Genomic DNA, 26,513 nt, shown 5'->3' on the forward strand with positions numbered 1-26,513 from the left:
CCCTGAAATTGACATAATTGTTAAAGTTTTCTAAGCAGTTGCAGAATAGCGGCATGTAAAAATAACTGAATAGTTAAAGAACGTATCTTGCAAACTTTATATACACATCCTTCACTTAACGATCATTAACATATTTCATTCTTTTCCTATTTTGAATTTGCCCAGCTAAATTTTTTTAAAGTTCTCAATCAACGTGCTTCTTTTTCCTTGTTATCTTACCAACCATAATGCTGTTTGATAAAGTTCTAGTACTGAATAGAATATACAAGAGTATTAATGGAAGGAAGGAAAGAAACATTCAGATTCTCCTGAGAAATCTGGCTCCTACTTCCTCCTCTTGTTAAACCAAAGTAATCAGAAGCCTGAGAAGCTCTTTCCTAGCTGGGCTCTACAAGGGGTTAAACAGTCTTGGTTTACTAAGAATCTCTGTCAGGCTTTTATTTGATCCTTCCTCCCTTCCTCCCCTGCCCACCCCTTTTGTAAATGTCAACCACTTCCTGATGAGCCTAGTAGTGGTGAATTTCACACCTTTCTTTTCTTTGTGAAGAGACCTGGGTGTTAATGGTACAGGATTGGGTACCATTGTACGGCTTTGGCGGTCTGTTAGTAAAGCTGAGGGATGCCTGTGGAAAAAAAGTAGAAGGTGAAGAAATTCGAGAAATGAGACTAGGAAATAGGTTCAAACCGGTCTCATTTTTTAAAAGAGTATTTGTTTTATTAGCAACTTTTAGATGTGTATTCGGGAAAGAGTAATCTTAAAGAAGCTTTGTATTGAGAGTCTCAAAGAGTCTGGCAAAGGGAGGAGCTGACTGGGAAAAAATAAAAATAAAAGAACAACAATCAGAAAGAAAAACTGAAGAATCCTTCTTTGACCTTTTATTCTACAGGTGTATTTACAAGACACAGCCATGGAAACCTGGTCAGTTGATCAGGTCTGCAGTTGGTTGGTGGAGAAAAACTTAGGAGAGCTAGTTCATAGGTTTCAAGGTGAGTTGTTTACACTTTGAAAAATATTAACAGAGCAGCCTACATATTGAATGTCCTCTGTTACTGATAATTAATTACTCTTGTTGCCTAATGCATGCGAATGTGGGTGCGGAGTTGCTGCCTTGGGAAACTTCCCTTTCTTTACGGACTGTGGCAGAGTTTGCGTTTGACCTAACATCCAGAGGAGGATGTAATATTCGAAAAAGAACTCAAATAAAGCAAAATAGTAAGAGCTACTCAAAATACATCTTGGCTATTTGCATTTGATACTGCTTTTGTCCTTAAAGAATGCAGCCTGTGTTCTGATCATTGTTGGATTTACAAGTATTGGATATTGCCTGGGAGGTACTCTTAAGAATGATTTTCTGAGAAACTTTTTTTTTTTCTTATAAAAACAATGCCTCTTACAGAGAATAATCGGAGGGGGGAGGCCCCCCCCCCCCCCCCCGGGGAAGCAAATGTTTCACTGTGACTCCCTGTTCGGATACTTTCTTAGGAGCTGGTTGGGAATGATGTGGTGTCACGGGTGTTCTTTCTTTGTCAAAAAGAGAGATAATTTTATAACTTAAGAGGACAAGTTTAGATGGTCCTTTCAACCCCAGAAATGACTTTGCCTGTTCAGAGTGCTGTGTGTGTGGTGCTTTACCGGGCAAACATGTGGAGACATCTTTTTTTTTTCTTTTTCCCAGAGGAAGAAGTAAGTGGGGCCGCTCTTCTAGCACTTAATGATCGGATGGTTCAGCAACTGGTAAAGAAAATTGGGCACCAGGCTGTTCTGTTGGATTTAATTAAAAAATATAAGCAGGAGAGTCAAAGACTGGGGTCCCTTGGAAGCCCTAGAGAAACAGCCCCTCATGCTCAAGCAGGAGCAGACCCAGAGTAAGTCTGTTCCTGAATGGCCTTAGTTTTGATGCTGTGCTTTCTTGATGAGGACTATAGCATGACATGTGGGGGTTAAGACTCTTTGAAAACTGTGACCATTTTCGGCAAATTATATGCACAGTATTTCTAGTCTCTTCATTAAGGACACTTTTCCAAAGTTTTATGAACCAATCTACATCTTTCTTTTTTTTTTTTTTTTAAATGCACTGCTTTTTGAACGTTGACTCCAGTTGTTAGGGAAGTCCTATGAATTGAGAGTTCCTATATAGAAAGCTCTGTAGCGAGTGGTTGAGTGTGCATAGAACACAAGTGCAAATTGCCTCCTGCAGCTTGGGTCTTTTTAAAATCAGGTTTTAGGAAAGGCATCTTTTACTGCTCCTTTGCTTTTCCCCCAAACTGTTTATTTATTTATTTATTTATGTATTTATTTATTTGCCAAGAATTTCTTGTAGTAACTAATTTATATTCTCCTCTAGAGGCTTTTGCAGTATAATTTGCTAAAGACTCTTGCCACAATGAGTTTTCTAATTTCCCAGGGGTATTCTTACTGAATGCTATGATCACATCCCACAAAAATCATGTAGAAAAATTTGTGGTGCCTTTGAGGTTTAGGGATGGTTTTGTTGTCTTTTTTTTTTTTTATCACTCACTTCTGCAATGAAAAGGAGTGATAGCAGGAATTACAAAATTAAAATGGTCACTTTACAAATCTATGCCCCAGGGATCATTTCAAGCATTCTGACTTGGTTTTTCCATATTTGAGACTTTTTGCCAAGTTTCTAGGGTTAAATAATTGCTGCACACCGATTTTTCATTAGTTTTTTAAAGTAGGATGATGATGTTTGATAAAATCCATTCTATGTCTTTAGTCTTTCAGATTAAGCCTGTGATAATATATATGGCTGTCTTGCTCTTTGATAAGCAATACAATGTTAGAGAGACTTGGCCTAAATAATTTAATTCCTAGAATATTTGGATATTTGGAACATGGAGGGGGACAGGTGGTCTTGAAGGAGTGGTCCATGGTTGGCCTGAAGATTCTGCCATCTGATTTATTTGAAGGATTTCTCCTAAACATCGTTTTGACATATCTATGTAAAATCACACTCTTCAATATGTGACTTTTGATGAAGTTCCCATTGCATGCTTTTACTCCTTTTCAGCAAAGGGTGGGTGTGAACCTCAAATCGCGCTCGAAGTAATTTCCCAGCATTCTTGGATGAGTCGGACTTCTGAGTTGGAAGTTCCCTTCAGTTGACTGGAATCTTGATATTGCCTGAGGCACAGCTTGGAAGAAAGCAGACAGCCTTGTTTCCACTGCAGATCAGTTTACAATGTTCTCCAGTAAATGAGAACTAGCTGGACTGCCAGGAAATCTGGGCTTCATTCCTGGTTCTACCACTGCCTTGGATTGATTATGTTAAATGTTGACATTCCTGTTGCTTCATCTGTAGCTTGCGAAAAGTAATACATTACCTAACTTCATGTTAATTCACACTGATGTTGGTTGTATCATAATCTTTGAGAAAATCTTTCCTCCTTCAGAGCAGTCTCATGTTAAATATTAAACTTTGTTAACCTGGTTAAGAAAGCCATTTGCAAGTGTAGCCAAGACTTGGAACATTGGTAGTCCAGGGATTTATGAGTGGGGGCTTTTCACTTTACCCAGTAAGTAGCTTATTCACTTTAAGTATTGGTTAAATTAATCTGGTACAAAGCCACAGTTGCAGGTGGGGTTATTGGTTAGACTTGGTTTAAGTGCTTATTGCCTATATTTGCTTATTGTCAAATATATTGTCATGTGACAAATATATTGTCGCATGGGAGTCATGATAATGGAAAGAGGCATGAGAATATGTTATTTAATTAGACCCTTTCAAGAAGTGCTTACTAGAGATGGGAAACTGGGTGTAGTAGTAAGAACCCTGAAGCTAGGTATCAAAACACTTGATTTCAAACCTCTGTTCTGATGATAGCTACTCATCTAACCTTGGAGATTTGCTTGGCTTTTTTTAGTTTCAACTGCAAAATGAATTAGGTAGACTAAATGGTGCTTAAGACTCCTTCTAAGCGTCGATAATGGCATTCTAGATCAGAGATTGCAGATGGGTTTCAACTTGAATGCAGATTTCTTTTAAAGGCTAATGGTTGCCTAGTATGTTATTTTGAAAAGTATTTGTAGGCCACATCTGGACAGAATATTTGGCATCCTATTCGGACTTAAGCAAATCACAGAAATATGTAATAGGTAGGAGTATTTGCAGTTGCTTTTTGGTGGTTTTTCTTGTTGGAGCTGGTAGAGAAATCACAGGACAGAAAGTCAGAAGGGTGAGCTCAACTCCTGGCGCTGCTACTGAGGAGCCTGAGGCTGGGGGCAGCTTGCTTTTCCTTCTGGGCTTCAGTTGTACGACTCGTAAAGTGAGGGAGTTAGTGGACTCTGGTTCCAAGGGTATTAGATTCCACAGATAATAAAAGTCCCCCCAAAATGGCAGGGAGTGGAGAAGGAATCTGATGTAGATTTAATCACTTTGTTTTTTTGGCGGAATAGGGATATTAACCAATAAAGATGCATTCTATTCTCACCACCATTTCAAAGAGGAAAGGATTGCCATACCACCACTTACAATATGACCGACTGGTGCAAACTGTATTGAGAACAGGCATCAGTCTACCTCCTGGCATATATGAACCACTGTGTGAGTTTTGACTCCAGAGTGTCCTTTTTGTTTCAGTTCTCTTAGTCATAACCTTAACGTGGAGCTGGAAGGTAGACACAGATTATGGTGTCACTATGGGCTGTCTTCTACCCTCAGAGCTGCCATGAGATTCAACAGTTGTGGCTCCTGTTGAATAGCTCCTAACACAACTCTTCTTTCTTGGTGACAGGGATGAAGAGTCCCCTAGTCCTGCCAACCGTGGGAAGCAGACACCGTCTTTCTATGCAGCCAAAAACCTTGATAATGGACTAATTGACCAAAGAGTACTGAAACAGAGGTGGGGTTGCTAACTTCTAAACGTTGTAAAGCCAAATGATAATATTTGTCTTTATTTTTTATGAGATTTCATGTGTTTAAATGCATTTCTAAAGTGGGAACCTTTTGTTTTGCTGGAAGGGAATCTTTTATCAAGTGATGAAGAGATTTGGTAAAAGATGAAGATGAAAACTTGTGATCCTTATATTGGAAAAGTGAAATGTTGAGATGATATTGAGCACCTTCCAAGTACATGTTTATTTATTCAGTGAATAATGTCCCATAGAGTATGCCTTTGGTGGAGTCTTCAGTTTTGTTGTGAATTTTGTAGTTGTGGTTGTCTTAACTTGACTGTTCCTGATGGAGACACCGCTTTGGTAAACATTTCCTTGTATTTCTACACTGGAATTTACATGGTATAGTATTTCCATATATGGGCTACATTGGAACAAAGGGCAACTATAAACCTAGAGAACTAGATCCAGGAATATGAAAGTCAGACAAAGTCCTGAGGGCAATTGTGGCAAAGATGTGGTACAGAGTCATGGCAGCCTATACGGCATTTCCCGGCCACCTGGCCTGTGTGGTTCGTGCATCGGTCATGATGCTTGTGGTTTTCAGTCACCCACCAACAAATGCTTTTTGTTACATGTACTGTCATTGAAAGGAGAGGCGTCAACTCGCATAGCAGAATAATCAGGCAATAGTCAAGTGGGGGCCGGGGTGCTTTATATGGGTTCTGCCTTCTATGGGTTCTGTAGGTCTTTTCTCTTTTCTAAGTCTTCTTCTTTTTTTTTTTTTTTTTAGAGAGAGAGCCCTAGTGGGGGTTGCGGGGGGCGGGTAGGGGCAGAGGGAGAGAGAATCTTAAGCAGACCCCAGGCTGAGTGCAGAGCCCGATGCGGGGCTCGATCTCACGATGCTGAGATCATGACCTGAGCCAAAATCAAGAGTTGGAAGCTTCACTGACTGAGCCACCCAGACACCCCTCTCTTTTCTAAGCCTTTTGATGACATTTCATCCTCATAACAGTTCTGTGATACCTGCAGGGAAGGATGATTATTGCCATTTTTTTTTTCATATGGCTGGTCAAAGGAACACCTCTGTTCCTTGTGGTATTTCTCATCCTTCATAGCACTTGGCAAGGGGGAGAAAAACACAGAACTGGCCTGGAAATGGAGAGAAATAGGAGGGTTTGGAAACCAGAGTCGATACTCCCATATCTTTCTCTGTAATCATTAAGTCTCTCCTAATCTCTCTGACCACCTGCTGCCCATCTCTATCCACAAGCACCTCAGAGTTAAATGTGTCCAAAAAGTGACCTCATGTCCCCTGCCTTAGTATACACTTGGGTGCAAGAGACACAAATCCACTCAAACTAACATAAGACAAGGGGAGTCTATTGTAAGAAAAACATTTCACAGCATGCCACAGCAAAGCCTGCAAGTTCCCTGGGCACGGAGGAAGCTGTCCCTCCCCTTATGGAGCCATGTGATGGCCGTCTCCGTCTCTGTCCTGCTTTCCTTGTCGGCCTCCTTCTCTTGCTTCTCCCTGTGAGGATGGATTTATCCTACTACTCGTGGTTGCCCTGCGCTGTTCAGACTGGCTGACATATGACTACCTTGCCGTAGCACTGACTCCAACAGAAATTCTCCCTGCAAACAGCTCAGGTCACCCCAGCCAACCGACTCAGTCTTCCAGTGTTGCTTTGTTGGGTATCTGAGGAGGAGAAACTGAGGGGTCCAGCATGGATCACATGTCCCCTCTTGGGCAACCAGCTGTGTTGTGGGCAGAGGCAGATTAAAGACAATGCACCTATTTTAAATATTTTCACTCTGGTCCTGCCCTTTATCCAGAGCCATGCCTGGGTGGGGTCAGGGGGGCAGACAGAAGATTCCTTTCCCACATCCTGTCTCAGACAGCGGCTCTGTCGTCCAGCTGTGTGATTTAAACTCACTGGAGCCAGCCTGCATCCCTTTGTCCTTCCTCCTGCCCTTCTGTCTCAGGTGCTATTCCTTCAGCAGGTGTCGATGCAGGGCCTGTTGCAAAGTTTTTGTGTCTGTGTTGTCCTCTTCCTTCCCGGCCTGCTCATCCTTGAAGATTCAGCTCAAAAGCTCTCTTTTACAAGCCCCTCCATTTTATTACTCCAGGCCCGGCAAAGAGCCCTTCTTCTATTTGTAGTATCCTCTATGTATCTCCTGCCTTACTTTTAAAAGGAGGCAATGGAATTGATCACTTTAACGTCTTTATTCCCTCATTAGCTGGAAAACACCTGGGCAAAACCACGCCCTTTTTGTCATTGTAAACACGGCACTGGCACCGTCCTCACAGTCCTTGGCACACAGAGTCTAAGGAGGAATTTTTAAATTGAACTGAGGATGCATCATCCAATTAAAGACTGAATATATCTCCATGGGGTGGGATAAATATTTGAATAGCATCAATTTCTTTTTAGATCCCTTGATACAATTCGTGTTAAGTATGCTGACTTTGTAACAGAGTTAAACTCCAGAGTTAATATGTCACTCATTCGGGACAGGCTAGAAACCTTATGGTGTTTGGCTACAAGGCTTTCATGAAGCCATCTGCTCTCAAGAGATGGGGAGAGATCGTGGAACAAGTGTCCACTTCGGCTGCACACACGTGCTCTGGAATCTTGACTCCTCCGTTTGCTTGCCAGGTGGTCTCTGCACAACACAGGATGGGAAGACCCGCCTGCATATGCAGTTCTTGACGCCCAAATGGGACGGCACTTTCAAGTGCGTGGCACCCATTATCACACCATACAAGGTGGCTGTCATTATTCTTGTGATATTTTTTCTATGGTCCCTAAAAAGACTGTGTGCTTTCCACCTAGATTATTTGCAAACAAGAAGAAAAAGAAGGCTCTAGAGACAAGCTGATCACCTGATCTTGGCCCTTGAAAAGTCTCTAGTAGAGATATGTGTGTCCCAGTGGATGAATTTTGTGAACCAGGGAAACACTAGGGTACTGTGACACACTGCAGGTGTCTTTGGGGATAGGTGATACCATGCTCTTGACTGAATTGCTTAAATGCCCTTCCCTGATTATGAGCACCCATCTTCAACATGCGTTGGTGACCCTTTGGAAAGAGATTTTTTTTTTTTTTTTTTTGCAATGCAGTCCCTTGTTTTTCATTTACACGATTTGCTTCCCTTTTAGTGCTTAATAAAGCATGAAATCAAAGAGGTAGAGGTTTCCTAAATGCTACTTAGAAACACTTTGCTTAAACTTTAGGTATATGTGTGCAGATGTTTTGCTTCTCCCTTTGGGCATAATTATAAATTAGTCATGGTTTCATGCATATTTAGAAATTATTTTAATGATTTGTGTCATTGGTCTACATTTCCTTGGAGATGCAGAATGATCTCACTTTTCTGCCTGTGCTCAGTAAGGCAAACGTCAGTGGGTCCCCACTTGATGTGTTGTTCATCGGCATGATCACACACGCAGCCAGATGAGGGGCATCGGGGTCGTCTGCGCATCTTATCCAGCGCGTAACGGGGCGGTTCAGTGAAGTGCACCAAAGACAATACACGTGATAAATTGTCACAGGTCAGTGGAGCAAGAATCCCTCAGAGGGAAATGCAGGAGCCCACCATCTCCCCCGACAAGGTGTTTAGAATATCTATACGTAAAGGATCTGAGCTTTGGAAGTGTTACATTGTAACTCTAGTCCTTAATCGGAGTTTTCCCAGCGTACACAAACACGGTAAATGCTATGAGGAGTCCTACAGTGAGAAAACCCATGTGACTTTGTTCAAACCCGAATTCTTTCTCTGTGTAAAATATATTAACAGGGGCACCTGGGTGGCTCAGTCGTTAAGCGTCTGCCTTCGGCTCAGTCATGATCCCAGGGTCCTGGGATGGAGCCCCGCATCGGGCTCCCTGCTCCGCGGGAAGCCTGCTTCTCCCTCTCCCCCTCCCCCTGCTTGTGTTCCCTCTCTCCCTGTGTTTCTCTCTGTCAAATAAATAAATCTTTAGAAAAATAAAATAAAATAAAATAAAATAAAATAAAATCTATTAACATTACAAAACACACCCCAGGAAATACTGACTTAAAGATTTCTTACCCAAGCCATGGTGCATTCATTCCTTTCAGACATAAATGTTTATAGAATGCTGATTCTGGGCCAGGCCCTGATGTCAGCACTGAGGATATAGTAGCAAACGAAGCTGACCAAACCTCCTGCCCCCCCCTTCCAAAGGGGGAGAAAAATAGCAAATAAATGTGACACTCCATTATAACATATTTAAGTGTTATAAAGATCATTAATGCAAAGAAAAAAGGAGGTGGGATAGAGAGTGAGTGGCACCGTGTGTGTGTGTGTGTGTGCGCGTGCGTGTGCGTGCGTGCATGTGAGCATTCAGGAGGGTTCTATTTCAGACGGTATTTTCAGGGAAGTCTTTTGACTTCGACGAGGTGACGCTTGAGCACAGACCCAGATGAAATGAGGAATACTGGCTCACTAAGCTAGAACTGAAATTTCCTTCAGGGGAGGTTATCTGTGGGCCCGGACAATCAGGAACTGCAGAATCAGGGGAAATTGGGCTGAGACACTTGATAAATGTTTCTCTGACTCTTACGCATTCCCATTAAATCTAATATGCAGTCTTCAGAGCTCTAAAGTAAGCTTGAATTCTAAACTGTTCTCCCCCTTTTTGTTCAGTGCAAAAGTTCCTGAATACACACACCATGAGCTCGGTGTGATTCAGCCTCTGGGGGAGGGGGGTGGAGGGCGCTTTAGTCCTCGCCCAGGGGACCTCCACGTCTCGTAGACACGACTGGCATGTCAGCTGACAACTGCCGTATGGGAAAGAGAGAGAGAAGCAGGAAGGCTCAGGGGACAGACACAGTACAGGAGGGAAAGAAGTAAGACTTTCAAAGAAGCCAGGATGGAGAAAGCCTCTGAGGGGATACTTCACAAAAACTGAGTGAGGGTTTTCAAAGATGATTAGAAATTCAGCTAAAGGAAGACAGGGCAGTAAAGGAAAAAGACATCCACAGCGAGACAAAGAGCCCGTGCCGACGTACAAACACCTGAAACGGTATCAGGGATTCTGTGAGGTATTTTGGGAAAGTGACAGGTAGAGGTGGAGAAAATGGAGTTATGGGAGGTGGTAAGAGGTAAGGAGGCTCTGTGCTATGGGCATGAGCAGAGCAATTGTACCTCAGGTTCACCGTCAGGATTTAAAAGATACAAGTGCCCTAGACCAGTGCTTCTCAAGCTCTTCTGTACTTGAAGATCACCTGGGAGTCTTGTTAAAATGCAGGTTCTGATTTCATAGGTCAGGGGTGGGGCCTGAGATTAAGCATGTCTAACAAGTTCCCAGGGAATGCCAAAGCTAGGGCTACCCTTGAGTAGCAAGGCACGAGGCCAGTAAGGGTTTCTGGCGATGTACAATCGACTGTCTGTGTCCCTCCACACTTCATATGTTGAAACTCTAATCCCAACGTGATGGTATTTGGAAGGGGGGCATTGGGAGGTAATTAGGTCATGAGGGTGGAGCCCTCATGGTTGGGATTGGTGCCCTTGTAAGAAGAGGCCACAGAACTTGCTGCTTCTCCCTCCACCATGTGAGGACACAACCGGAGAACAGGCTTCTGCAAACCAGGAAGAGGGTGCTTACCCAGAACCCAGCTGTGCAGGCACCTGGATCTCAGACTGCCAGCCCCCAGAGCTGTGAGAAACCAATGTTTGTTGTTTCAGCTACCCAGTGTAATTTGTTACAGCAGCTCAAACTAAGACAGGGTGGGACCTGTGGGCCTGTGCATCAGTATTTTTTTATTTATGTTTTTATTTGTGAGAGAGAGAGAGAGAGAGGAGCAGAGGGAGAGCATCTTCAGGCAGACTCCCCACTGAGCACGGAGCCCAACCCAGGGCTCAACCAAGAGATCATGACCTGAGCGAAAACCAAGAGTTGGATGCCCAACCTGCTGAGCCACTTAGGTGCCCCCTGTCCATCAGTATTTTATAAAGTTCCACTCACAATTCTAGTACATAATGAGAATGAGACCTATCTATGAGTTTTTGTGACTGTCATGAAAGGCTAGAAGTTTCTGGATTTTTGTAAGTGTGTCAGTAACAAGAGGAATTGAGCAATGGGAAGACATAAAATATTTATTTATTTTAGGCTTCTTTTTGTGATTAGTCAGAGCCCCAAAGGCTGCTGGGTCTCTGAATCTCACACTGGCTGCCAAAGACGGGGAGAATTTGAGAGGAGTCTGTCTGTCTGTGCCACAGCACATGCCTGATGCCATTCACATCTCTACCCCCGTTTTATGTCTGATTATGTGTTCACACATGCACTTCAGAAACTAAATTCCTCTGGAAGTCTGACAGTTTAAATGGCAGATGTGAAAGCCCGCAGCTATAAAACATAAATTAAAAGCAAACATCAAAATGCTGAGAATGTGGAGCAAACATTTTCTGAATTAGTGGTGGGGACTGTCAGTTCCAGCAAGAGAAGAGCACATTTCCTTCACGGTCCAGGCGCGTCTTGGACATTGTTCACTGTCTCCAGAGGCGGTACCTCACCTTGTTCATTCTCTTCACTGAGCTTTTCCATGTATCTCCTCACTCAGCTTTTCCAAACTTCTTGCTCGCCTTGTTTTCTTATCAGTCTTGCTGAGCTCAAGGAAAGCAGGCGATCGCCATAGCACTGGTACGTAACACAGAGCAACGTTTCTGTGTCATTTGTAGTTAGGTAAAGTGTGATCACTCTTTTGAAGAGACATATAACATCCTTTCCTTCTCTAGGCTAAGATGACAGCAAGTTCTTTAAACAGATGTCTAAGCCTTCAATAGCTTCCTTCCTCTTCTTCTACGTTCCCAAAACATCTCAGCCTTTAGATGATGCTGTGGTCACATGCTATTCAGCTTTGGAGTTGAACATGTAAAGCTGGGCATGCCAATAGATAACATTGTCAGTGTATGAAGTCTGTGAGCTTGGGTGTGGAGAAGAATAAAATGAAAATAAGATCTCAAAAGAAAGTGGCTGGTAGGACACTACCTTTCAGTCCAGTCCCTGGAGAACATAGTATTTGTCATCACTTTCCTTACCAATGGTGGGAAGACTACCCCTGGTGGTACTTCAGATATGAAGACCAAGTCCTGTAGCCAGAATGGACATTCTTCACAGAAAAGGGCCCCCATTTGTCCCTGGAGAACCAGAAAGCCATACTATTTTATAAGATTAAAAAAACATCAAGGTTCCTGAAGGTAGCAAGTGATCTCTAAGCAGGTGCCCTTGGAGAAAGGTGCCATTTGGGCTCTGAAGTTTAAAAAAGCAGGGGGGATTCATGAAATGACTGTGGCTCCAAAAGTCAACCAGGATTCAGATGAGAGTGATGCAAACTCTGCCCCTGGTTCTGGAGAGAAGCCTCACGGGATGCAGCTCAAGACGGGTGAGACACTGAGATAAACTCCTACGGGAGGCTTTTTTTGCGGGGGGGAGGAGTGTGTTTGAGCATTCGGTAATTCTCCACAGCTGCAGTCTAATTCTTATATACCTTTTGTGTCTACAGAGGACTTGGCTCCAAGCCCAGATCTGCCTCTCTAGGATTTGGGCCCCACTGGTTTTCGTATCTCAAAACATAAGGACTTATGTGGCCCTTCTTGTTGCTGGCACGTTGGCTTGATGCCTTTCTAGCCAATGGTTCCTTTGAGATAGGTGGGCAGTTTTTAATGTAACGGAACTCTCCTTTTGGAAAGATATCAATTTTATGTGTGAACACACAAGTGTATGGAACAGAAGACCGCCTTTATCTGTCATAGAATATTACATTGAATATTTTAGATCTCTCTCAAATGTTCCTAAATCTTTTACAACATTTTTGTTACAAACTGTTCCACTCCACAAATTCACAGGGAAATCAGAGCAGATAAGGAGGCAAGACTTAGTTTGAAACCCATGGAGCCAACACTGGACTAGGCCATGTGGGGGGGTGCAGACAAGGAAGACCACCTGAAAGCCAGAAGAGTGGAGGAGAGTCCACCTGAAGAGAGAGCTTAAGATGAGCCCAGAAGAATGAAGGGAAACTTAAGGCTTGCTGGGTGAGAGAGAGAGAGAATGGCTGACACATGTGTAGTGTGTTCTGGAGATACAGAAGGCATGATTTTTGGCTGGATCTGAGCATTCACATTGGAGAGTAGCTGATGATAGGATAGCACAACATCGGACCATAGTACAAATGATCCTAATTATGATGATGATGAATTCAAATTTGGGATGTTCAGAAGTTATACACCATGAATTTTATTTTTGTTCACAGATTCTAAGAACCCTATCACCTGTTTTATTTGTGGAGATGTACAAAGGGGAGAATGAGAAAATTTCCTTGAAGACCAGATCACTAAACTGGAAGCAATAGTTTTGGACTCTCAGTATGTTTTAATTCATAAAAAAACACTGAAGCTTTCTGGTCTGGAGGTTCAAGAGTTTATATTCTCCCTGAAGCAAGGGGAGAATCTGCTTTCAGGGGGATAAAATAACTGCCAACAATCAATAGCTCTAAATGGGGTTTTATTGCACGGAATAGTTCTAGGTGTTTCCTTCCAAACATACACTTTTACATTCAAATATATTAGTAAATCATGCTTATTTTCCTCTCCTTAGAGAGTTCCAGGAACTCAAAGGGCTGATAATTCAAGGACGAGCCTGGTTCAGACCTTCCCTTAGAAATAGGCAATAGTAACTCTATTCTCAGGGAGACCAGATACTGAAGATGCTATTGGTCAAAGAGATGAACATAGTACACTGGGTCCCCGATGGCCTGTCTACTGTGTTCAATGCTTAATATCTGCTTGCTAGGGACAGAAGAATCCTGAATCACCCATGTCACTCAAAAGTATGGGTTACACTATAAGGAAACAGGAAGAGTATCATGCCTATAACAATTGGGAAAAGGGTGAAGTTTGCATGGTGAATCACAAAAGGCAAAACATCCAGCATGGTCAGGTGTTGAAGACAAAGTTTCAGCTTTTCCATACACTTGGTCTTTAAACTATGGGACTTTTAGATTTGCAGTGAAATTTCCACATTGGCTTCTGTCTAATCCCAGCAATCTTTCAGTACCTGAGGTATTTTTAATTCTTTTACAGGCAGGGAATAGTCTGCCCAAATGCTGGATTCTTGGGTATTTGGACTGCATGTGGCTCATACATGCTGTCCAGTTATCAGATCACATAAGCCCAGAGACAGCTGACCTTCTCTATAGTCTCCAGTCACTGTGACAGTTGTCAGTCACAGACAGATAACCTGTTGAGTGGTCCTTCAGAATAAACTGCTTCAAAAGACAAGAGTTGAAGTGATAGTCCAAGGGTTCATCATATTAGGGCAAAATTTGTTATATGATTAGGACAAATGTGGGAGGCCGGCAATAGCCCACTCTCCATGTGATATGATTCTTTTTCAGCTCTATTTTAGGTTTGAATATCTTGTTTGTCTTCTCTCTGGAGATAATTTTCTTATGGATATTCCTCCTGGGCATCCATTTTCTTATCATGACAGGGCAACTGGGTGCTAGGAAGAGCTTCTCTGTAGGAACCTGGGAGCCTGGCAAGCTGCAGAGAGATGTTGCTTTTGAATAGCATCGTTAACAGCTTTTTTAACACGTCTAGACCTCAGATGGCCAGGTCTGAGTTGGCATAGTTTGCTATGGTCATTCAATTAGACCAGGAGCCATGGGCCTAGAACCTGAGTTGCTTCTTTCTCTTAGGCATGGTTACTATGTCAAGCAAGACTGCTTTAGTATACTGGGTCCCTGGGCTATGTCTTGGGTCAAGGAGTAAACTGGAAGCCATTAACCAGTTCCAGCTGGCTGCTGTACTGACATGATGATATCAGTGTTTAAGTGAAATGAGACAGAAGATCAAGAGGAGAAGGTTTTATGACTGTGGGGATAAAACACAACAACACGGAATTTAAAAAATGCACTATTACCATATTGTTTTTCAATCTCTTTTCTCCTTATTTTTTAGATTGGATTATTTCTGTTGCTCTGCCTTCAAGCTCACTGACTCTTCTCTATATAATGTCAATTCTACTGTTAATCCTATCTAGTTTATTGTTTAATTTCAAATTTTGTGATGTCCTATTATTTTAATCACTCTAGCATATTTTCCTTTAAGTCACTGAACACTGTTATACTAGTGGTCTTAAAGTCCTCACAGACATCTAGATCATCTCAGCATCAGACTCTATTAATTGTTTTTACTCTTGAGAAAGGGTCACACTTATCTGGGGTTTTTGTTTGTTTATATTATATAATTTTGGATTGTATCTTAGACATCGTGAATGTCACAATGTGGAGACTCTTGATTCTGTACTATTCACGAGAAGAGTGTTGATTGTTGGTTAGTTTGTTTTAGCAAAGCAACAAAATTGGTTGGACTCAAACTGAAAACTGTCTTGGGGATCAGCTCAAATTCAAGTTTAGTTTTCTTGTTCTTAGTTGGGCTATGAACATGCGTAGTTCTAGATCAGCCAAAGATTTGGACAGTTTATACACAGAATTCATAGTTCCCTCTTATTAGCTACCTCCTTCTGAGGATTCTCTTCCTCTTTCTGGAGAGAAGGTTGCCAAACTCTGTCCACTAATTCAGTAGTCCAGAAAGACTGCAGGTTTTTAGTAGAGTTTTGAGCAGCACTGCCTGAGACCTGCCTTCAGACCAAAAGTCATAAAAAGGGAACTCCTTCCGTCTTCCTTTTCTTGCAAGTGTAGATTCTTTTCAGAATCTGCCTGCTTTTTTTCTACTTTCTGGTGTTTTCCGATAATTTTTGTTGGCTTATTTGTTTATTTTTGTATTTTGTCCAGTGCTAATAGTTATCATTCATAGGATAGTTTGTCCAGTGTGAGCTAATTAAGCCATTCCAAAAGCAGAACTCTGCTAGTCAACTAGCAAAGTGGTCCACATTTGAGTGATGAATGCTTGGATAAATGTAGTAACTGAACAATGGAGAGAAGCAGGCAAATATAAGAGATAAGATATAGAAGAATTTTCATGACACCCAGATCTGAAGAATTAAGACATTTTAAGTATTAAGTCTGAGTTGCTAAAGAGATACAATGAAAGAGATACAATGAAAGACACATGGAAATTGGAATGGTGTGTCAGTCAGCTCAGCTGCCATAATAAAATAGATTGGGTGTTTAAACAACAAATTTATTTCTTACATTCTGGAGGCTGGAAAGTCCAAGATCAAAGTGCCAGACAATTTGGTTTCTGTTGAGAGCTTTCTTCCTGGCTTGCAAATGGCCAATATGATGGAGAAAGAGAGTGTGCTCTCTGAGGCCTCTTCTTATAAGGACACAAATTCTGTATATCAGGGGGCTCACTTTACCTTAATTATTTTTATGAAGGTCCTATCTCCTACTATAGCCTCATTGGGGATTGGGGCTTCAAAAGATTATACGTTATTTTAGATGTGTTGAGTATGAAATGAATAATATACAAATTGCTGGAGATGGAGGCTGAGGCATAGAAAAGAGAAGATTACTGATGATTTATAAACCTTCAACATGTAGCTTCAACATGTAGCTTCAACATGTAGAGTTGAGGCCCTGGGGGATGAATGAGCTGTATGAGGAAGAAAGCGTAGATCAAAACTGAGGATTAAGAGGGCAAAGACCAAGCCATGTGCAAACTCTCGTAGAAGATAAAGGATGAATAAGTGTGCAAATAAAACAAATGAGTTCTTGGATAGAAAGAAAGGAGGCAAGTAAAATAGTATGTAGGAAAATGAGAAAGAAAAGGGGGCTGTGCAAAAGTGGTCAATTGTGCTATATGTGGTCAGAAAGGTCTTGAAAAAGGCCAGTGTTAAAAGGCCCTGGATTTGTAAATTAGGAAACTGTTATTGACTTTTGAGGAGGCCGTCTTACGAAGTCATTGGGAAGATATTAATGTGCAAGAGATTAAGGAAAGGCAAGACGGGAGTGACATGAAGGACATATTTGGAGCCTAGATGGTGAGTTGGATAACCGGCTAGCAAATGCAGTGAGGAGCCACTGAATGTTGAGAACAAATTGAATTCAGCCATTCGCAGATAACCACTCCTTTCAGCTGACCACGTTCATCCTTTCATCAGTCATTGTGCACGAACTCTACTAAAGCAAAATTATCTATGCTGGAGATAAAAGAAATGGTCCCTGCTCCTGTGTAACACATATGTGTCTTCTGTTCACTGCCAAGGCTCAACCTCTGTCTTGTGTGCACTGAAATCTTTCCTTAGAGAGCTAGAGCTCAACCTGACCTGTTCTTTTTTTTTATGTTATATCTTTTTTTATTTTATTATGTTATGTTAATCACCATACATTACATCATTAGTTTTTGATGTAGTGTTGCATGATTCATTGTTTGCGTAAAACACCCAGTGCTCCATGCAGAACGTGCCCTCTTTAATACCCATCACCAGGCTAACCCATCCCCCGACCCCCTCCCCTCTAGAACCCTCAGTTTGTTTCTCAGAGTCTGTAGTCTCTCATGGTTCATCTCCCCTTCCGATTCCCCCCCTTTATTTTTCCCTTCCTACTATCTTCTTTTTTTTAACATATAATGTATTATTTGTTTCAGAGGTACAGGTCTGTGATTCAACAGTCTTACACAATTCCTGTGAGTTGTGTAAAACCTGACCTGTTCTTAATAGAGCCATCTTCCTTACCCAAGGTGAGCTCCCTACTGTCTGCAAAATTCAATGATTTTTCACTCTAATTGGAGTAGTGAGCAATGGGTGTTGTACAAAATTGATGAATCCCTAAATTCTACCTCTGAACTAATAATGCAGTATATGTTAATTAAATTGAATTTAAATTAAAAACTTTTTAAAAATTAAAAAAATAAATATAAGAAAACTAAAAAATGTTAGACGTTTCAGAATCAATGAGCTTTTTCATGAGAACCTCATGAAAAAATTTTAAATTAGTGCATATGCAATAATGACTATGTCATTTAGTAGATGTATCAACTTTATTATAAGTTTTTATATTACATATATAAACTCTACATATAAACTGAGTATTTAGTTCCAGAGACTTTGATTCAGTTAGACTGGGATCAATCCTAGCCATTAATATTGTCTTAAAAGCTTTCCAGTTGATTTTATTGGATACCCAAGACTGAGAGCCATTGGATCAGCATTTTGTTGTTTTGTGGTATTTTGTTGAAAAGCATTGGCCCTGAGGTGGGAACAGAAATATTAGTGTCCTCTCAGTTTGGGATTGCTTTTTGCTCCCTGCACTTGCTATAGGGTGACTTCTATTGGTGTTCTTCTCAACTGTACCTCACTAAAGATAAGATGAATAATCTTAACCTCACAGTAAAGATTTTTTTTTTTTGATCCAAAGCCAATACCATTTTATGGATGGTAAATGATTGTGCGTGCAGTTATCTGCTTCCAAATTAGAGTGTATTTTTAATTTCTGATGAGTCCCTTTACTTGTGTAATATTTGTTTGGACTTGTATTAGTTAGCATAACTTGTATTCTCCTCACTTCCAGAATACCTTCTTAAATTGCTTTAATGCAAAGAAAAAAGTCTGATGCCTCTGATTTTGCCTGATGATGCTGTTAAAGGGAAGATGGAATATCTAGCTTTGATAGAGCTTGGTATGTGTCTAGCTACATTTAGGGAGTTTGACAAAAAATAATGCTCCTAAAATAAGAGTCCTACCCTTATTTTGAGGAGAAGTGACATATAGGAAAATCTATAGAACAAGAAGGTAAAAACTGTACAAAGCCCTATCTGATGGCATGGAAATACTGAAGTTACCCATTGATGCAGTACTAAATAAGAGATAACAACCTCAAAAGCCTAAAGGTGTCATGCAGCTAATTTAGCCACTAGAAACTTCTGGGGAAAAGGAGATAAAATGTTCTGAAACCAATTTAACACCTGCACAGTTATAGCACCTTTTAAAAACATTGGGAAAGCACAAAATACAGCAAACAAAACCTGCCTTACTTTATACCCTTGGTCTGAATGAGTAAAGGATAGATCACGGGTGAAACAAACAAGTTAATGCAATAGGAAAGGAAATCGGGATTGTAGAAGACGAATTGGCATACGGTAGACCCCCAGTAACTATTGGATGAAAGATTGAATGAAATGAGAGAAACATAGGGGAAGTAGTTTGGGCTGAAGCACCAACTGGGAAGCTTCTGGGAATTGCCTGTTGCTGCATTGGATCAAGCATTGTATTATCTGTGTGCTTCCTCTAGCCAGGACATAGTTTCCCCACTGATATAGGACTGCCAAAGGGGGAACAAAAGAGGGAGCTTATCATGAAAAGAGAGCAGAGTGCTTTCTCTTCTTTTCTTTAGTCCCTATGTTTCATTATACCACATGCGCTCTTATAATATATGACCTCAAATTCCAAAGGAAGCCTGGCCTTTCAAAACTCATCAGAATTTTGTTTGGACAATGAAGGATTCCATGGGTGTGCCAGAAAATAGACCTACTTAGGCTAATTTAGGAAATCCTTCTGTTCTTTGTCTTCTACTTGGTTCGGCTCTACTCCGCTTCCATTCCAAGGCAAGCCGATTGTCTCTGGTAACTTGTTAGGAAATTTTACTAGAGATTCCTCTTTTTACACATTTTATGATCGGTTACTACCTTCAAGGTTTACAAGTGGTTCTGATATTTAATTCTATAAATAGCTTTATTGTGGTATCATTTAGATAACATAAAATTCATCTATTTAAAATAGACAGCTCAGCTAATTTTAGCCAATTTATACAGGTGCACAACCACCATCACAGTCCATTTTGGGATGCTTCCATCCCCCTGAATAACTCCCTTGCACCCCTTTGCAGTCAGTCCCTGCACTGATCTCCAGCCCCAGGCAAACACTGATCAGCTTAATTTGCTTTCTGTGGCTACAGTTTTCTCTAGTCTTTTTTAGAAACTTCATCTGAATGTAAGTATCTGATATGTACTTTTAATTTAGAAACTCACTTTACCTTATTGAAATGGCCAAAGACCAACTAAATTAAGTGGCTCTTGTATTTCACTATAAACAGTAACAGAGTAAATCAGTTAGAAGAATTTTCTTAATCAGGTGCAGAGACTTTAATTGTATGCCTCATTTGCTTGGCTGATTGCAACTTTCTCTTAGTTGGATATCTTGTTCAGTTTTGAGCTATGCATTACATATTACCTCTTCAAGATGTATGAATCAATCTTCTTTCCAACTTTAGGCTTTATTCCACAGTCAATTTTATTAAGACATGTTTTCCAGAACTACAAATATTTATGTGTGTGCAAAGTGAAAGAAAACAGAGATACCTTATCAGCCCTCAAACATTTGCGGATAGATGAATGGATGCAAGATGGATTGATGAATTCCATATTTAGCCCTCAGGAAAGTGGTTTATATTGTAAGTTCTCAGATGTAGAGAATTCACAAGTTGCTTCTATTTGAAATAGAATTTCACTATCTGTGTGTTTTTATTTAACAGAAGGAATGTGAAACATGTTCTAGCAAGGAATAAAGCATTGCAATGGACTAAGTCCTATGTTTTACCAGAGTTTCCCTATGATGTCAAATGCATGTTAGCAGAACAGAAGTGTCCCGATCACAGCATGAGGATAAGGATCATTGAGTTTCTCCAGGCCGACATGACTAAGTATCTGGAAGGCTCACTGTGAGTAAATAACAGGGCGGACTTGCTGCTTTGGGAGAGGGTCTGTTTGCAGAGTAGAGTAGAACTCATGTGGAACCAATGTGCTTCAGATTTTGGATGACGTATTGGTGATACGCCCAACATTGCCCAATATTTGAATATCTACATTGTTATATAGGAGGATCTGAAGAACAGTGAGTATAATTTGGACTCAACTTATAGGAAAGAATGTGGGCTGCTGCTTGAAGTGAAAAATGTCCTCCTTGTTGCACTTACCAGGTATCCCAGCACCCAGCAGTACAATGATGTGGTCAACGCCTTGCTGCAGGCCCACCCTTTCCTGGACGAGGACGGCTGTGGCTTCGTAAGTGACCACATGGCGCCATACCATTCATTCCAACCCATCTTAAAATAATAGCATTGTATTGTCCAGTAATCTTATGCCCCATTCCCCTTCTCTCAGTCTCTCTCTATCCATCTATGTCTGTTTCTCTTTCGCTGTCTTCTTGGACTCCTTGTCTCTGTCTGGTCTCTCTGATTCTGTTCCGTTAGCTCTATCTCATTCTGTCAGTTCCTGTTTTTTTCTTAGCTTTGGTCTCTCTCTCTCTCCACTCCTCCTCCTTTTTCCTCTCTCCGCAAGATTGAGAGGAAGGTACAGAGATCTCTCATGTTCCCCCGGCCCCCACATGCGTAGCCTCCCCCATTATGAATATCCCACACCATAGTGGGACATTTGCTACAATGGGTGAACCTATATCAACACATCATTATCACCCAAAGTCCCAAAGTCCATAGTTTACATTAGGATTCATGCTTGTGGCTGTACATTCTATGGGTTTGAACAAATGTATAATGACAGGTATCCATCATTATTGTATCTTACAGAGTCTTTCCACTGACCTAAAAATCCCCTGCGACCCACCTATCCATCCCTTCCCCATCTCCTTCCTTTGTCTTCTTTATCTGTCTGTCATCATCTTTCTGTCTCTCCCTCAAAGCAGTTTGGAAGCCTATGTGTCCTGTTGACTCTCCAGGCAGGGTCTTTAGGGAGATGTACTACACAGAAGGAGGACAGGACCACACCTGTGTCAGTGCTATCATCACTGGAGTGTTGCTTGCCTTCCTTCCTTCTTTCCTTCCTTCCATTTTCTTTCTGTATTTTCTGTGTGGATAGAATCAGAATTTTCTGAGTGGGAGAGGGCCATATATATATTCTTATTTACCACCCAGACTCACGAAAGGAATTGTATTCTGTGTCTGGAACTAGTAACTATTGAAGCCCAGAATGGAATTTAGGTATTTTTGCTTATAGCCTGACATCATTCCTAAAATATACTGCTGCATATAAAAAGTATACTGTAAAATAAACCACATTTTCTCTAAAAAAAAAACCCACACTATATAAAAAACGTTTAAAAACTACAAAAATAAACAAACCTAGAGTCCCAACATTGATAAACACACTGATATGCCTGACAAAATTGAATCTAAAAATGCCTTCTACACTCAAGATGTATTATCTGCCAACTAATTGTTACTGTGTACATAGTTGTATTTTAAAAAAGAATTTAAATTTGCTGTTTGAATAAATTATATATTCACAAAGTTCAAAACTCTAAAGCTACAATAAGATATAAATGGAAAAGTCTCCCTCCCACCTCTGTCCCCAGCTACCTAATCTTCCTCCCCAGAAGTAACTAATGTTATTAGAGATTCCTTCTCGAGAACCTTTGCATACATATAAGCAAATACATATTTATCCAATTACATTTTGACCTTTAGTTTCATGGTTATGAAAGTGAGACAAATAGAAAGTAATGAATAATGCTTACTTTGATCTTGTGTGCATTTTACCCACTTCTATCCCCAGTGGCATTAATGAAAGATGGCTAACTGAAAGAAACCTGAAAAATGGCTTAGCATGTTATGGCCCATGTTTGTATACATACAATGGAGGGAAAACTCTGGTGCATAGTAGAGAATGTTCATATGCGCATGCACGTGTGTGTGTGTGTGTGTGAGAGAGAGAGAGAGAGCGAGAGAGAGAGAGCGCACACAAGCGATCAAGCTCTTTCTTCGTCATTTTTAGGGCTAATTTTATTCTCGACTTATTTTGAAAATTTTCATGTCTACACAGAAATTGAAAGAATGCTGCAATGACCACCCATATATCCTTTACCTCAATCAAGGTTTCTCCATCTTGGCAGTACTTAGAATTTAGGCTGGATGAGTCTTTGGGGTGGCGGCTGCATCCACATTGTAGGATAGTTAGCCGCATTCCTGGCACTCCCGAGGTGTGAGTAGCCCCTACCCACTCACCCAAAGCATGAGAACAACCACCATGTCTCCAAACATTGCCACGCGCATTCTGGGAAGAGGGAAAAATCCTGATACTTAAGAATCACTGATTCACTAGGTATTAATATTTTGTCACATTTATTTTTCCTGGCTCATATTGATCTCTTTGTTTTGGCTGAGCATTTGGAAACAAAAAATAGGTTTCAGATGCCATTCCTAAATACCTCGGCAGATATCTTGTAAGGATAAGGCTGATGTCCTCTATAAGCACAATACCATTTTTATACCTAAGAAAATGAGCAGTAATTGCATAATTTCATATGCAGTAACTGCATAAAGACATATATAACCCATATACCCATTTCTCCAATTATTCCAAAAATGTTTTTGCTATAAAGTCAAATTGCATTTGACTATGTCTCTTCAATTTCTTTTTGTCTCAGAGTCTCTCTGGCCCCTCCCCTGTTTTTTCCCTGATATTTATTTTTTGGACAAGTCTAGTCCATTTGCCATGTAAGATGGTTCGTATTCTGGGTTTGTCTGAATGTTTCCTAAGGATTATATCTGGGTTTAAAATGTGGAGAAAAGACCTGCTGGTGATGCCATGGACTGCTTCCCGTATCAGAGCAAGGGTCCATAATTTCAGGGCTATTTTCTATTTCAGAGGGGTCGAAGGAGAGCCCTATCCATGTAGCTCTTTCTGCCTTCTGCCGCACTGCCCGGCCCCTCCCCCGCCCCCAGGTGGAAAAGCATGCCCAGGGAGGATGATATTTCAGTGACAGGGGTATTTTCTACTGAGGCATCTATGTAAGGAACTCATGGTGCCAGGCATGTCCCAGATGCTCAGTAAATACTCTCCGATTTGTCTTTTCTATGTTCCTATCAGACAGTTAAAAGGAGAGCAGGGAGAGGATGGGAAAAAGACACTAGCAATTAAAAAATGTCCTAGTAGTTGATGGCTGTAATCTTTCCCACCAGATCAGCAGGTTTAGAAGGACTTCAGAGCTGTAGGAAACATGAGGGAAAAATGTATTTGCATTCATTCATATTTTAGGGCTAAGAAAAATGTAAGCCGTCCATTCTTTTTGGGCTGTTGTAAAACAGCAGCGGCTGAGGGCAAACCCGCAAGGCTGTGGGAGGTGAGGGAGCGTCTCTGACTCATACATACTCATCATCAGAGTTGAAGCCGTCCGCCAACCTCAGGCCACAGCAGTCCTCTGCGGGGCCGTGGAAGGTTTTATGAACAGCACTCTCATTTACAAATCACTTCTGTGAGTAGCAATCATGTCGGTCTTCCAAAACCCCAGGGCAGTTGACAGGACTGAGTTTGTTGTTCCATTTTATAGCTGAAGAAACTAAGACTGAAGAGTTACTTGCTGATTTCTTGGCTAAGACACACTAGGCCTAGACCCTGGGTCCTCCCAACATAGATCCTTCTTCTGAAGGGTAGGGAATAACTCTTCTAGAGACTTAAGCCAGGGAAGAAGGAATGGCAGAATCTAACTGCCAGACATGGTACTGATGTGATCTCAGTGGCATGCCCATTTGCCCATGAGGAAATAGAGCTTAGAAGAGGTGCCCAAAGTCACCCCAAGTCTTGGGCCTCTTCAAGCACATGGCATGACAAGGAAGTGGAGGGGCTGAGAAGCAGCCTTGAGGCTCAGGTTTTAAGAAGTGTTGGGCACATGATGATGAACATTTTTTCAGACACATGAAAAAATGTTCATCATCCTTAGCCATCAGGGAAATTCAAATCAAAACCACATTGAGATACCACCTTACACCAGTTAGAATGGCAAAAATGGACAGGGCAAGAAACAACAAATGTTGGAGAGGTTGTGGAGAAAGGGGAACCCTCTTACACTGTTGGTGGGAATGCAAGGTGGTACAGCCACTTTGGAAAACAGTGTGGAGAATACCCACCATTTGCATTGACATGGATGGGACTGGAGGAGATTATGCTAAGTGAAAAAAGTCAAGCAGAGAAAGTCAGTGATCATATGGTTTCACTTATTTGTGGAACATAAGGAACAGCATGGAGGACATTAGGAGAAGGAAGGGAAAAATGAAGGGGGGGGAATCGGAGGGAGAGACGATGAACCATGAGAGACCATGGACTCCGAGAAACAAACTGAGGGCTCTAGAGGGGAGGCGGGTGGGGGGACGGGTTAGCCCGGTGATGGGTATGAAGGAGGGCACGTTCTGCATGGAGCACTGGGTGTTATACGCAAACAATGGATCGTGGATCACTACATCAAAAACTAATGATGTAGTGTATGGTGACTAACATAATAAAATTAAATTAAAAAAAAAAAGTGTTGGCCTACTCCTCATGAAGTGAGGTCCTTACCAAGCAAGGCCAAGACTCAGAGTCTTGCTTCTAGTTTGTTGCTTTGACGCCTGGGTCCCTCTACCTCACAGAGGACGGATACAAGGCATCCAGTATTTATAGTTTCTCAGATGCATCAGGCACTGTGCTGGGCTTGGTGGGCAAAGCAGACATGAGCCTGTCGTCTTGTGCTTACAGCCTAGTGAAAGGAAAGGAAATAAAGAGGGAATGGAGTGAAGTAAGGAAGCAAGTAAGCAAATGGGGGAGAATGAAGAGAGGAAGAATGAAAAGAACAGAATAGAAAAGCACAGAAGCAGAAAAACATCATACAGATGAAGGTAAACTCCCAGTGTGGTGAATAACAGACAAGGAAAGCTGAGAGCTGCTAACCAGGGGACATGAGCTGACTGAGATCTGAAGGCAGAGCAAGAGGTAACTAGATAGCAGCAGAGTGAAGGAGGAGGGGATAGAGCTTTCCAGGCCAAAACCAAAGGCCCAGCAGAGGAAGACAGCGTTGGTTTGTTGAGAAAGCCCAGTTGTGTCCCTCAGCTGTCGCCCATGTCTTTGATTTCCCAAATGCTCCACATGGCAGACAGATTCTTCCAGAGCCCAGATCTGATCAACTGCTGTCCTCTCTCAACATGGCCTAGGAGGACTTCCTAGCTTGGCTCTTTGGCTGGATTATCTATAAAGCCTTGAAAAATACAGACATCTGGGCTCGGCTCAGACCAACCGAATCAGAATCCCGAGGGTCTGGGCCAGCAGCATCAGGGTCACCTGGGAACCTGTAAGAAATGCAGATTCTCAGCCCTATCCCTGACCTTCCCAACCAGAGAATCTGAAAGACAGGCCCAGCAACCTGTGTTTTAACAGGTCCTCCAGGAATTGTGATTCAGGTTAAAGTTTGAGAACCACTGCTTTAGAGGAAGGACCAAGGATGAAAGTTCCCTGTGAGATGCTGATGTAGCCTGTCCACAGACAAGGGTTTGAAAAGATCTCGTTCTGGATTGCAGAGAAGCTCCTTTATGGGGCAACCATGCCTTTCAGGATTGGGCTGGGGCTTCTCTCTCCTGTCTTAGTTTCTGGCCCATTCTCTTCTGGCCCATCTTAAACTCTGTCTGTGTTCCAGCCATGCACAGCTCTTGGCAGCTCTCCAAGGGGCGCGGGCTATCCCTCTGCTCCGTGGCACAGGCTGCTTCATCTGGAACTTCTAACCACCCCCACCCACCTGGCATTTCCCAGTGCCGTCTCCATTGGTCCCCCTCATGTAGTTTTCTAACCCTAACACCTAAACCTCAGCTTAGATGTACCTCCTACAGGAAGGCTTCTGTGGTCTCCTAACCTGTCTCTTCCCCTGTTATAACACTTTTCTTTCTGAACTGAAATTACTCATCCTTCTGCTAGA

At 41.8% G+C, this 26,513-nt stretch overlaps 1 protein-coding gene across 3 annotated transcripts in view; it reads left to right on the forward strand.

Annotated features, from left to right (window-relative positions):
- The first annotated feature begins 538 nt into the window (after positions 1-538).
- The window catches only part of SAMD3 (sterile alpha motif domain containing 3), a 50,291-nt gene continuing 24,316 nt past the window's right edge, over positions 539-26,513 (forward strand). For 2 of the 3 annotated variants that reach the window (XM_028125329.1, XM_028125331.1), the window contains exons 1-6: positions 539-643; positions 888-987; positions 1,677-1,866; positions 4,756-4,863; positions 20,317-20,502; positions 20,761-20,845. In XM_028125329.1, coding sequence (XP_027981130.1) covers positions 909-987; positions 1,677-1,866; positions 4,756-4,863; positions 20,317-20,502; positions 20,761-20,845 — 648 coding nt within the window. In that variant the 5' untranslated portion in view covers positions 539-643; positions 888-908. The remainder of the gene's footprint in view (positions 644-887; positions 988-1,676; positions 1,867-4,755; positions 4,864-20,316; positions 20,503-20,760; positions 20,846-26,513) is intronic. The other variant, XM_028125330.1, reaches the window with a different exon arrangement.

This window comes from Eumetopias jubatus, unplaced genomic scaffold (assembly GCF_037043125.1).
Source record: "Eumetopias jubatus isolate StellerSeaLion01/CBP00866 unplaced genomic scaffold, mEumJub1_p1.0 scaffold_6, whole genome shotgun sequence".
Lineage (NCBI taxonomy): Eukaryota > Metazoa > Chordata > Mammalia > Carnivora > Otariidae > Eumetopias > Eumetopias jubatus.